General features: G+C 45.9%; 1 protein-coding gene across 1 annotated transcript; it reads left to right on the top strand.

Moving 5' to 3' along the window:
• The first annotated feature begins 2,031 nt into the window (after positions 1 to 2,031).
• On the top strand, positions 2,032 to 14,184 carry LOC135703541 (uncharacterized). The gene is made up of 7 exons (XM_065224784.1): positions 2,032 to 2,326; positions 2,399 to 2,598; positions 2,664 to 2,856; positions 10,261 to 10,526; positions 10,837 to 12,428; positions 12,951 to 13,887; positions 13,951 to 14,184. The coding sequence occupies exons 1-7, from the start codon at positions 2,141 to 2,143 to the stop codon at positions 14,147 to 14,149; spliced, it is 3,573 nt and encodes a 1,190-aa protein (XP_065080856.1). The 5' UTR covers positions 2,032 to 2,140; the 3' UTR covers positions 14,150 to 14,184.
• The last annotated feature ends 77 nt before the right edge of the window (positions 14,185 to 14,261 follow it).

Genomic DNA, 14,261 nt, shown 5'->3' with positions numbered 1-14,261 from the left:
AAATATTGCAGTAGAATCATTTTTTTCAATCTCAATACATTCTTTTCCGGAACCCCTTATCTTATGAAACAATAACAAACAAAGATTATTCAATACAGTCTCATTGTTGTTAGTAATATTTAGTTCAACTAATCATTTTAACATCGTTGAAAATTGTTTCAATAATTTATAAAGAACAATCATGTAAGATGTATTTTAATGGGAGCGATATTCATCCCAGAAAACCGTGCCAAAACAAATGTTTGCTGTTGGATTTATTAAAAGGCAAATCTATATGATGATTGGGATAGATCTGTTTACAATCTTTATACCTCAAAAATCAAAGGAAGCTATTCCAATGAGATATATATGTTTTCCTGTACTGCAAAGTTAAATGACAATCCAATAGTTTCTACATGTCTGTTTACACGCGACATATCAACAAACGTCAAAAATCGTTAAAAGCCACTCCAATAAAATATACATGCCTATCTTATAAGATATATCTTTTAGTGAGCAATATTCTTCATGAAAACAGGTATATTTTACTGAGTTTTCTCATAGTGAAAATTTATATGATTTTCCATTAGTTTCTAGATATCTGTTCCCACCCATGACATATCAACAGTTTTTCACCATGAAATATATCAGACAATATTCATATACTTTTTACCTATCGCTAACCACGTTCGAAGCAAAGTATTATCAAGTACTAAGTATGTGAAATTATGATAGAAATCATTCCATATTGCAGTCATAGTTTTTAAGTGATAATCCAATGGAATCTACAATCATCACATAGAATGAATAAATCTGCTGACATTGCTATGTTATCAGATGGATCCAATAAACGGTACATGTCGATTTGTTTCAGTGTAGTAATATACTCGTTCAATTGTTGTGCATCTAAAACTGCCCATAAAGACGATAATGAATAAACACTGAAAATTTTCATGCATTTCCAAATGGTTTCCTACCATTCCCATACAATCGAAGTGACTGGCCCTCTGGATGTGGATGTGGATGATGTCAAAAACAACAAAACATGATTAATTGTGACCCTCTGAAAGTGAAATTGACAGGTTTTATGTGTCATAAACGCTGTCCAGACTGGAGAGTAATAACATGTTATAACGGTTGTCAAATAATTGCAACACAGAAACCACCATCAAGATAGCGCTATAACATGTTATAACTCTGTAGTCTGAACGTACTAATACACACATTTTATATCCGTTTCTTGTATCTTACACATACAAATTATCGTTATAATATCTCATAGTTTCATAGCTACGAAAAATAATATTTCAGGCGTAACATTTGATAACGGCACAAAAGCTTTTGTAAACAAACGTTGTAAGGCCCTTTGCACGCGAACCAAAGCACGCTCACGCAAACCAATACCACTTTCGGAAAGGTGAGAGTTGCCCCTACCTTATGATGTTGTTGGTTTGCGTGGGCGTACTTCGTTTCGCACGCATAGGGCCTTACAATGTTTGTTTATAAAAGCTTTTGTGCCGTTATCAAATGTTACGCCTGATTTAAGCTATAATGCGCGACTTGTCGCGTGAGTGTTACACTTTTTCACACTTAGAGGGCCAACGATAAATGTGAATCCATCCCATTGTTGACTCAGTGTAGCTTTGGGGCAAATCCTTGCTCGACTACTGAGGCTGTGAACCATTTGCCGAGTTAAATTTAACTCGTGGTTAAAAGTGACATTTCGAAAGTTATTTTCTATGTTCGAAAATCCCCGTGCTGTCGATCGACCGGTTTTCGAGCCACGGTTGTCAAAATTTAACTTCTTGTCTGTCAGAAATAACCATGCTCGGATAGCAGGGTTAATCGATAACTTTTCATCTGTCAAATTTTAACCAAAAGTTAAAATAATCCACCAAATGGTTCAGAGCCTGAGTCCGATACCGCTAGAATGTTTCGTGTTTAAATAAAATTATTTCATCATCAGCTGAAAATCAAAGCAAGCTAGAAACATTCTTTTCAAAATCACGTGCTTTTAGTCGGAAAATAATCCACTTCCTTCCATTTTTTCGCGTTTTAGTTATTAGATTTATGTGATAAATAATTACTCTTGTAATATTGTGAATTCAACAAACGTTTGTGCTTTATTTATAAATTAAGATTCAACATCGTGAAATAACAAATGGCAAATGTTGACTACGATCAGCTGAACGCACGGCTGCGCAAACGCCTGGCTCTGGTGCGTCAGCATCAAGATCCGGAGGAAAAATTCCGGCTGCTGAAGCGCTATCTGTCCCATTTTGTGAAACTGGTCCAAATCGGACGGCACTTTGAGGCGTCCTTTGCCGAACATTTGCGGTGTGTTGTGGTAAGATTGACATTCCTCTCGCCACCCAGTGCATGTTATTTTGATGGTTAATTTTTTTTTGCTGATTCGAAGATATTTCTTAACGATCGCCGGGACAAACCACTGGAAACGGATGCGCTAGGGACGATTGTGAAAACTCTCTGCGTGATTTGCTGCATTACGGCTGCGCCGTATCAAACAGTGGTGATTGCACTGCAAGGCTTGCTGGAGATTTTTGAAAGGATCTCTTGCAAGGAAACGTTGCAAGTCATTCAATATTGTGGGAATCACTTGTATGGACTGCAGTAGTAGCAATGATCGATATTTATGTTTATTAATTCGTTTTTTTTTATTGTAGCAAAAAATTGCTTTCGCAATTCAGGCGATTCGGATACTTTAAAATACAACTGCAGTTGGTGGAATTGGCGCACTCCGCGTCACTCTCGTTCAGCAAACAGAATGAGCGTAAGGAATTCGTACTCGATCTGGGACGACATATTGGCGGCCCTTTAGAACAGGTTCTCGATTGGCAGTCGTTTGCATTGGAGCAGGTAAATGTTGCTTCAATGTTATATATTTTTTTTTTTTTTTCTTTATTAGAGTGACTTTCAGCCACTGGCTGGTTCGTCACTTAAAAGGGATAGAGGGCTTCGGAGAGAGGCCCCCCTGACTGTACAGGGTACAATTGTGTTGGACAGAGTTATAATAACGGAGTTAATTTTGTTGGCAGATATTCAGGTAACTTGCGGTGTATCTAGTAGTTGGTCCTTGTCATAATCCATTGTCGTCGCGTGGTCTTGTGTCCGATTATTGTGGTGATTTTGCTTTTATGTGTAGTAGTTTTCCGTGTTCAGTTCCATTGTTGTCGCTGTGCGTAATTTTGTGCCATCATCCGTCAATTTTCGTGTCCTTATTCGTGCATCATCTTAATATAGTCGCTCGTCCGTTTTGAGTCAGTGGTTTTTGCCAATAGTAGTTCAATCCTTTGTCCGTTGTCGTTGCTTGGGTCCATATTGGGTCATATATCAAATTTGGTTGATCAATCCTGTCTCCCGCAGAAATGAGAAGAGCGCTGTGGTGCTAGAGGGGTCATATCTCAGGGTGTCCCTGACGCTTGCTGAGATCCCGTATTGGATGCGTGGTCCATAGTACTGGGGGCAGTTGCATAGGAAATGTTCCACTGTATGTGGTACATTGCAAGTCTCGCATTGCTTCCTAAAAGGACCTCCGCCTCCCATGTTATGAGAGGCTTTGGTATGACCGGTTCTCAGCCGCGATAAAATTACTTGAGATCGGTGTTCAGGCGGATCATCCCATCTTCTGGTATCCCCTTTAATTTTCGGGATAAACAGATCTTGAGATCCCAGCCATTCATTTGTCCAGCAATTCCATACTGTAGTCACGATCCACCGCTTGATGTCTTGAGCAGGGACCTTTTTTGTATAGAGGTTTGCCTGTCTTCCGGATGCCGCCAGATGATCCGCTTCCTCATTTCCTCTGATCCCGCAGTGTCCTGGGATCCAGATGAAAGTTGTTCCTTTGTGAGCGAGCTTCTGGATAGCCTGGATCCAAGGGTGCTTGGCTGTATCGGACTGAAGAGCTGTTAGTACGCTGGCTGAATCAGAGAATATGGCGACAGGTTTGTTGGTAGGCGAGGTGGCGGCTACTAGTATGGCGGCAGCTTCAGCAGAGAAAACGCTGCAAGGGTCCGGAAGTCGGTAGAAGGTGCGTAGCTCCGGATCGGATATCCCAATGCCTACCCTTCCGCCTGTTCGAGATCCGTCAGTGTATCTTGCTAGGTGATTTGGGTACTTGGTTCGTTGTAGTTCGGCCACCGATCTCACTAGTGCGGGGGAGTTGGTTCCCGCCCGGAATCTGTTCTTTATCGCCAAGTCGATAGAAAGTCCGGGTGAGTTCCAACCCCTGGCTCCACACCAGTGGACCCTGGCTACCGGGGGGAGTTCCAGGTCGGCGGCGTCCTTCAGGAGTTTGTTCGCCTCCATAAGGAGGGACAATCCATCACTTGTTCCAGTTGTCTTCTCTGCGAAGCCAACTGCCCTCTTGCAAACGGTAGCAACGATAAATTTGTCGAAGGGTAACCTTCCACTCTCCACACAAGCTGCAAGCCTGGGGGTGGAGGGGAGGAGACCTGATGTGATTCGAATGGCCTGATAATATACCGGGGACAGTTGGGAAATCATCCTGTCGGCAGCTAGGCAGGTCAGTTCTATACCGTATGTTAATCTTGAATCGACTACCGCTTTAGCCACGCGCATCCGGACAGCACGGTTGTTCGCTAGATGCCTCCTGGCTAATGTTCGCAGCAAGCCGATTCTTGTTTGGCAATTCCCTTTCACTTCGTTGAAATGGTCTCCAAAGTTTAAATGCCGATCCAGGCGTATGCCGAGGACGCGGATAGACTTCTTAAACGGCATGATCCTTCCGTCGACGCTGATAGGAGAGCGGAGCACCTGGTGATTGAACGGACAAATGTGGGTATATGCGCATTTCTCCACCGATAGGTGGAATCCGACGGATTTAGTCCAGCGTAGAACTGCATTCGTGGCCGCGTTGAGTTTTCTGCGAAGGGCCTTCACAGTGGATCCGACTGCCACCAAGACGATATCGTCTGCATACACGAAGATGTATATTTCTTTGGGTAAGCTGTGGAACACTCCGTTCATCCGTATTAGAAACAGCGTAACTGCGATCACCGAACCTTGTGGAACGCCAGTCTCTTCTGGGAATCCTCTTGATCTATGGTTTCCGATGCATACCTGGAAAGTACGGTGTCGGAGGAAGTTCTTCAAAAAATGGAGAACGTGGCCCGACAGACCCCAGACCGTGAGTTGAGCAAGAATGTCGGGTGTCCATGTCCTGTTATAAGCCTTAGAGATGTCTAGCGTAGCGAGTTCAGCATGCTGGTCAGAATCTCTCGCGTCTCGAAGTACCTGGTTCAAAGTGGCGAAGTAGGTCCCGGCTCCGTGTCCAGGACGGAAAGCGTGCTGGCGGTGGTCAATGTAGCCGTTACTCTCCAAGTAGAGCACGAGTCTACGGTTGACCATTCTCTCCAGCACCTTACTGACGCAACATGTCAAAGATATCGGCCGGAAGTCCTTCGGTTCGCGACCCGAGGTGCCCTGCTTCGGGATCGGGACGACTAGGCTGTGTCTCCAGTCTTCTGGGATGGAATTATCCAGCCATTCTCTATTGAGAAGTCTGAGGAGTGTGGTCTTGCATTCCGGTGATAGGTATTTCAGCATGGGGTACCCGACGTCATCTGGGCCGGTCGATTTCCCGGTAGCCTTGGATAGAGCTAGGTCAAGTTCCCGTGGACTGAAAGGCCGATTAATCTCCAGCGGTAGTTCATCCTCTGGGATGTAGATGCTGTCCAAGGAGTGCGTCGAAAGGTTTTTAACACGACGAAAGCGATCATCGTACCCGTCAATGGCCGAGAGAGAAGCAAAATATTCCCCCATAGCGTGGGCGATCTTATCAGGGTCTCTAGTGGTGGTACCATCTACCCGGATGGCCATTCCGCGGCTTTTCCGTTTGCCACTTAATGCGTTGACCTTAACCCAAAGGTCAGTGGCCGTCTGGTCAGCATTAATGCTGTCCAGAAATTGCTCCCAGCTTGAACTCTTGGCAGACCGGATAGTTTGTCGGCACTCGTTGCGTTTTGCTCTGTAGGTGGCCATGGCCGCTTCTTTCGTTGGATGGTCTGAAGGTAGCCGCTTAGCAGCCCGAAGAGCCTTCCTTCTGGCTTTAACTGCTGCTTTGGTCTCTGGGGACCACCATGGTAGAGACTTAGATCCCGGGTTGGGACTGGTTCGTGGAATTGATGAAAGTGCCGCTTGATGGATGGAGCTAATGAAGTCTTGGATACTGCCCGGTGATGAATTGGACCATGCGGCGTCGACGGACTTCTGAAAAAGGGACCAGTCAGCCTGGTCGTATTTCCATCGTGGTTTACGTAATGTGTCCTGCGGTCGGTCATCGAGTTGGATTACCAGTGGGTAATGGTCACTGCCCATGGGATCATCCTCGGCATTCCAGAGGAGCCTGCTGACAACGCTGGCGCTTGCAAGAGATACGTCTACAGAGGATTCCCTCTGTCCGCTGGTGAAAGTGATGGACCCGTCGTTAAGAACGACGAGATCCGAGGCTTCTGCAACTTCCATAAGTGTAGAGCCTCTGGGGTTGGTTTTTGGGCTTCCCCATGCTGGATGATGGCCGTTCATATCCCCAAGTACCAGAATGGGTCGTTCGAGGTCTTGAAGCAGATCGCTGAGGTGTTGTTTAAGGTTGTGCATCTTCCCGCATGGAAGGTAAGCGGAAACAACTGAAATCGGGAATGGGTGTTCGAGTCTGACCGCCACGATTGGGAGGTCTGTGTCTAGATGTATGGTCGAAAACGGTCAAAAGGACCCCGATTGCCGCTGAGTGGAATATGTTTTCGTTTCTCTTTAAGGTCCACTGGTATTGACCGCCCAGCGTACGATTCATGCCGCTGACGGTGGCCCGGTGGACCTCTTGGATGGCCAGGATGGAGGGCATCTGATCACGAACTAGGATTTCTAAGTCTGGAAGGTTGTTATAAAAGCCGTTCATATTCCACTGTATAGCAAGCGGTGGTTTTTTTTGACAGTTTGTTCGTTGGGTTTCTAGGGATCCGTGTTGCAGGGGTAGGATAATGGACTGGATCCTTAGGTGTCCTCTTACCGAGGGGAGGTTTCGTGAGGGGATAAGCCTCCAGTAGGCTTGTGTTGGACTGACCTGGTTGCATTCTATAACGGTTCCCCATTGTGAGGGTTCCTGTTAGTAGGTGTGAAGTTGGGTGCTTGTGGCGATCGTGGCTTGCTCGCTCATTTGACGAAGGCGTATTCGAGGGGCCCGCTTCCGGAGAAGGAATTCCCAGCCGTTGGTGCTGCATTTTGTCGTAGGCATCCGCACAGACTAGAACACTAATGGGAAGTGCCTTTCCCGATCTGATTCTGGCTACTCTCCTACGCACTTGAGGAGTTCTGATTCCATCGTCCTTTGTTGATTTGTGCGTCGCACTACGAATGACAGCGGAACCCGGTAGGGTTCCACCGGAAGAAGGCATTGAGTTTTTGAACGCCGGCACGGATTTCCCGGCTGCATCGGTAACTTTGTTAGCTAGAGATTTCTTCCCTCTCACTTCATCCTTCGGTGATAGTTTTTGGACAGACTCGTCCCTCTTGACTCCCACGTAGTCCAGAGGGGGATGGGCTCTTGATCCCATAAGCGGTGATATTCTACTCAAGTGAGGTTTCACTGAGGGACCCACCAGTAGTAGATTCGTCAGCTTGGTCGTCAGTTCTTGAATCTCGGTATGTATAGTGTTGGCTAGAGTTGTCTTGACTCCCACGTCGTCCTCAGGGGAATAGGAGTTGCCTCCCTTTTCCGTCCCTCTTCCGGTAGCCACAGGGTGACGGGGGTTGTCCGGCGGTTCCGGTGTGGCAAAGGCTTCCGCACCGACGGGGCCTCGACTGCTCCGTGGCTCAACCGGGATGGTGGAACGAGTCGTGTCGTTTGTGTTGGTAGGGTTTCGGTGTTCGTCGGAGTTTGCCAACGAGCGTCGGGGGGTGTCTGCCAGTTCCGGTTGGTCCATGGCATCCGCACTGACAGGGCCCCGACTGCCCGAGGCCTTATCCGGTGCGTTGGAGGTCGATGTCGTTGTTTTGATAGTTGGGGTAGATCCAGTCCGCTCTGGTTGTTGATAGCTCTCAACCTCAGTAGAGGATGATGTTGATGTAGGATGCATCTTGGTGGATAGGTTGTGGGAATTCGGTTCTGATGCGTTAGAAGACGGACTGGACTGCGGAGGTTTAATTTTCCATTGGAGTTAGGCTACCCTCCACGGACATCACCTCGTCTTCCGAGGAAATGAGCTCGTCGACGGTAATCTTATCTCCAGAGGGAGAAGTCTGGGATTCGACTTCGGTGTCAGATATGTATGCCGGTGTAGGGTGGTTTTTTGGTCGTTTCGGATCTGCTCCACCGCTTGTCTGCTTGAGTATCTTTTTCTTCGCTCCAGTGGGTTTTTCTGGTTGCTGAGATTGGGGTTTTTGTTGTTCATGCTCCTTTTTTTTTGTCTTCTCTTGGTACAGATGGTTTCGGGCATTTTGACTGTGCGATGAGTTCCTTGTACTGTTGGTTCACTAACCGGAGATTAGTGACCTCCTTATCTTTGTTGGAGACGGCGGCTTCAAGTATCTTAACTCTGGCGACTAAATCCTCAATGGTCCCGTGTTTACGTGTGATGTCCATTCGATTTTCCCGTTTTAGGGCTGCTTCCAGGGCTTGGATACGTTCGTCTTTGCGAAGTGCCTCCGTTCGCAGGTCCGCAATCATCTGTCGGAGTTCATGCATTTCAGAGCTGCTAGTGGTCGTAGGTCCTTGTTGCAGCCTTTCCTCCAAGGCTGCGATCTTGCGGTCCTTTTCCTCCATTTGGCTGGAGAGATTATCGAACTTCGCTGAGAGGTCTGCGAACGCCTGATCTTTACTGGCGTTAGCGACTCCGGCATAGGATCTTTGACTCGTCGAGGCCTCAAACAGCTTCCTCGCCGCTGGATATGAGATCCCCTTATCGATTCGGATGTGCTGTATAGCGTCTTCGCTTTTGTAAACGGGGCAGATTCTTCTCGACAAGGAGTGTTCAATGGTTTTGCAGCGGGGACAGAACGGGTTATCTGTGCACCTAACACCCTCAACGATCGAATGTTGCTTAGAGCAGTTGCCGCATGTTGGAACCTGTTGTTGACAGCGAGCCTTGGTATGTCCGAAAACAAAGCAATTGTAGCATAGCATCGGGGCCGGATAATACGGCCGCGTCTTCACCCGTAGATACCCTATGTCTACATGCTCCGGCATCCTGGTACCTTCGATGGTTAGTATGACTGTCGCCGTGTTAACCTGTTCAGTACCGTTCCGGCGAGTAATCCGCCGGAAGCTCGTCACCTTCTGATCCTTCATGTAGTCCAGTACTTCTTCATCATCGACCTTCATCATCTGCCTGCAGTTAATTACGCAACGGACGCTGTTTAGGCCCGTGTGCTTAGTAACCTTTACTGCGGTACCGTCGTTTAGTTGGGTCATGTTTAGAAGTCGATTGAGTTGCCACTTACTTCTGACTTTCAGGGCATAGGCTTGTCCTTGAGCTTCCGGAAACGCACCTTCAATTTTTCCGTTTATCCATTTCTCTACCGATGAACGCAGCATGAAAGGATGTTCCGGTAATTTACCGGTAACAGGCTGTAACTTCAAAACAACAATCTCACCGTGTTCATCATGGGGGTCCATGTAATTGGGTAACGTTGCTCCAGCATGAGATCCATCGATGTAGCTTGCTGATCCTCCCCCGGTGTCTCCAGGGAGGTGAGGAAAATCCCTATCCAGCTCCATGGCTGGAGGGGAGAGAAAAAACTATCCCTGTGACGATCACTCTTCGGTTGATTAGCACCGCACCACACAGGAAAGAATAACACGCAGTGCGACACTACGCACGGCGACGGTTATCGAATCACCACCTCAAATATCTTCGCCTTTCGATAGGCAGTCCGTAATTCACTTATGTCGATCGCAGACTTGAAAGCTTTTTCACCACGATCGTATGATCGTCAGCAGCGATGGCTGACACGAAGATAGCGTCTCTGTGCTGTTGATGGCACTCATTAAATTATGGTTTTTCCACTGACCGCGTTGCCCTCAGGCCGAAATCCACTGTAGAACGCTTCCCAGGTTGACCGAGAAGCGGACTCGATGTGTTTCACAGCTAATCACTACGAAAAACACTCGCGACGGCGCGATAAATGGAATACGTAAGAGACAGCGTCTGGATGTGACGAATCCGAGCTGTCGAGTGACAATGTTATATTTTTTTAACTTTCAAATAGGTTAGTAGGTATCTAATTATGTTCTGATTTGTCTAGGAATGTCGAGCTTTTATCAATGGAATGCAGGACAAGTTCCCTCTGTTTGCGGCGTATTCGGTTCCTGTCGAAGATGCTCAAATCGGATTGTATCAATTCATGAAACCGGAAGATTCGAACGGTCTATGGTTGGATGTTAACTTTCAACCAGCAACCATAAGGTTTAGCGCCCGCGTCACCCTTATTCGCGAGAAAGACTCTTTGGAGATGACGGTTTATCTGGAGATTTGCCACAGGGACGTTTCCAGAATCGATCTGAAAAAAGAGTGAGTACCTATAACTATTGTTGAAAAAAAAAAGTTTAGTCTAATGAGGCAGAGATAATGAAAACGCTTGAGTTGTCGGTAATGGTTAACCCTCTCCTCATGGTAGCACAGTAGCATGGAAAAGTTCATTCAATCACGTGACTTTTCGTAAAAAAAAAACTTTTTAACATAAAGCTTTCAATTATAAAAATGCTAAAATTTGTTTAAATGGACACAATTCGATCGCAGTTTTCACTTCCTCGACATGAACGAGATTCGCCGGATCGAGAAACAAAATGATTATTTAAATCCTTAATTATTTTCGTTGCAGACGCAATTCTTGTCTGCTTTCGATCGAGTACACAAAAATCACCGTCGAACCGGAGGTGTTAACTGTAGACCAGAAAGGATGCCTTACCTTCACGATTCTGCCGTCATTCGACTGCACTTATCTCACGGACGACGTTCTACCGGAAGTTCGGACGAATGCCGACCGTTTAGAAGATTCGGAGCAACCCTGCACAACCAATCTCGATGGATTATTGAATGTGTCCCTATTGGATTCGATTGTTTCGGGACCTGCCAACAGCCTGAACGCTCATAACATGGAGGATCAATCTCCTCGATTACGTGATAATCGAGATGCAATCGAAAAGCACCGCAATATCCGATGTCAGATGTTGGACAACACCAGCTCGATTGGAAGCAACAAGGAAAATGTAAAACCCCCGTCAATTTCAGATGTTAGGGTTGAGGTGCAGGATGTTCAGCGTTTGCGAGTGTTTGAAACGCTCCAGCAAGACTGTCAACGTCAGCAGACAAGGCTGAGTCGTAGCTCGAGACGAAATTCTCCGGACAAATGCAATCAGAAGAACGAGCCGGTTAATCCTCGTTTGAATGACGGCAAGAAACGAAAACTGTTCGCTAAGCAAGCGGAACCAGATAACATGAACGTTAGCAATGATTCGCAGATTCAACGCAGCAAATATGTCGACAGGAAGTTGGTGAATACCGTGAAACCCATCCAGACGTTGGACGTGAAACCTTTGAAATTGATCCAAAATATTGGCGAAGAAAGAATTGATCTTTTAAGTGAACCATCCACATCGGAAATGATGTCCAACGACGAGTTTGATCGATCCCTTCAGGCGTTCATCGACCATAACGGCATATTTGGAATCGCACAGCAGAAAATTTTGGACACAAAACTGGAAAAGAACATCCGAAAAATCAATCAGATGGTGGAACGTACCACAAAGAAATTCTTCAAGCGTGAACCAGCTCCGGAGAATCCTTACGATTTCGTCAATACGGATGACAATGATCAAACCGCCCGAAAAGGTGGAAAATCCGCCGCTGGCAAAGGAAAACGAAAGTCACCGAAAACAAACGATGGACATGTTTCGTCGGTGAAGAAAGCCAAAAACGTTGCAAACCAGTCTCTTCGCACTAAGAACGCTAAGCCCACCTCTTCAAAAAAAGGTAAAAAGCAAACATCTCCAAAGGCAGCAGACCCTCTAGTGCCATCTCGAGCTTCATTACCTCGCGCCAAGAAGCCTGATCGTATCATCGACTTGGCATCAGATTCGGAAGAGGAAGCTGTTGTGATTGGGAATACCTTCCAGAACCTGGACATCTCTTCGATTGTTCGAGATCCAGCCAAGCCGAAGAACCCCGTTGCCCAGCAGCTATTTGCCAAATCAACACCGGTCGGGGGAGCAAAAAGCAAGAAGCGTTCGATTGATCACATAGTAGATGCACAGCAGAAACAGGAAAAGGTGGCCAAGAAACAGCGTGTTCCTCTGTTGGAAATCAATGCTAACAATAGCACTATTGTAACGCGTCGGAATTACAAGAAGAGTTCAACTCCGAGTGCTCTACAGCAGACGGCGGCCGCTTTGATCGAGCAGGAAAAGTACAAAGGTAAATTAAATTAGGGCAGATCAATGATTCTGTCTGGATGTTTCATTCATCCCTATTCTGTATTCCGTTCGAAACGGATTTCCCATATTTCTTTTATATGAGAAATCCGTTTTGTACGGCATAGAGAATATGGGTGATTCTCTAATTCAACAGTACTATTCTGCTTATCTAAGGATCGTAAGATCCTAACCCATAAACGCATAACAGTCCCATTTAAATAGGCAATCAAGCAAAGATTGGACTGTTATGCGTTTATGGGCAGTTAAGTTAAGTTAGGAACGAATATTAGCGACTACACAATTTTATACTGAGTTTGCTGTCGGTTCAATTTGGAACATGTATCAAGATAGTGTTACCTTGCGTTATCTTGCAAGGGACAAACTTGGTAACTGACAAAAAACTTGGATGGTTAAAAAACAAATGAAACACAAAAAATACCTGAGTTGAAGCAATATCTATTAGCACTTAATTCGCTTTATATTTAGATGTGCATTGATTTTGTTTGCCTCATATTCCTTTCAGCACAATCTCTGCAAACTTCATCGTCTATTTCGGACCACAGTGTGCGTACTGAAATTTCCATGGAGTTTCCGGGCGCCCATAACCAGTTACCTATGGAACCGCCTACATTGACGGAAGCCATGATTCGCCAGTACCAAAGCTTCGATAGCGATGAACCGATTTCACAGTCCCTCGAAGTCAATCCAAGTCCTCTGCCCGTCCCGGCGGTTGAAAGTCAATCAAAAACTAACGCTGACGTGTTCGCTTCGAAGTTCAATATGAACTACGCTGCTAATCGGTACACGCTGAAAAAGTTCATTTCGAACAACGATCCAACCTATAACAGCGACGAAGAGGTTTCTCCTGCCCATTTGGCAACCAAGCTGCCAAACGATGGCAATGAGTCTGTCCTCAGTGAAAATATTCGCGTTGGCCATGATACTGCCAATCCTCCATCATTGAGAGATGATTCGATTGATTTGCAGTTGTCAGAGGGTAGCGTTGTGTTGAATGAGATGCAACCACCGTATTATCCAGCCACGCCGAAAGCTCAGCCGGTTCGTTTTGATTGCAATAACCAAAAAGAACGCAAGGATTCGGAAAAGCGTGCCAACGACATGAATTCAACGAAACATGTTTCGACCAGTGGTGCAGGGAACCAGAATAAAACTAATAGATCGATCGTACAGGCGGCTCTATTCAACAATCCTCCTGCAATGGACGCTATGATGATTGACGAATTCAGCGCCAAATTACATCAGGAGCTGAACCCATCGTTGTCCGACTTCGAGCAAAAGGTGGACAAACTGGCAGGAATGAAGGCGGCATTCGAACCTGATCTTTCCGGGCTCCACATAAAAGAGATCAATCAAAAATGCGTCGAAATCATGTCGCTGGAAGATAGATTGGATGAACTTTTTACCGAACTGGCCGAACTGTGCAACGATGCAGTAGAGAAGTATGCTTATGGGTTGATTTGTAAGGTAAATGGTAAATCTCACACGATGTTTTTCCATTGTAGGTCGGATCGGGTAACGATCAGTGCCGATAAGCTGGCAAGATATACGGAATCCAAGGCAAACTACTACAAAGAACGCGTACAAAGGGCTCGTCAGGAGATTCCAGGAATCGTGGATGAGTGTGTCAAGAGCGTTTGGAATCAGCAGGTGCGAATTCGGCTCAGTCAGGTGGAGCTCCTGATGACGAAGATGCTAATGTGAGCGGTGATATTTGAACTATTACCTAATCTTTTTGATGATAAATAATAACGTATATCAGGCGTCATTTTAGAAGTATTATGAATTAGATCGGTATTTTTATGATATGTTAGAT

The sequence above is a fragment of the Ochlerotatus camptorhynchus genome, unplaced genomic scaffold (assembly GCF_037179485.1).
Source record: "Ochlerotatus camptorhynchus isolate MF236.1 unplaced genomic scaffold, CSIRO-AGI_Acam_v1.1 ptg000215l, whole genome shotgun sequence".
NCBI classification, from domain to species: Eukaryota; Metazoa; Arthropoda; class Insecta; order Diptera; family Culicidae; genus Ochlerotatus; species Ochlerotatus camptorhynchus.
This window is presented reverse-complemented; position numbering and strand designations above follow the sequence as displayed.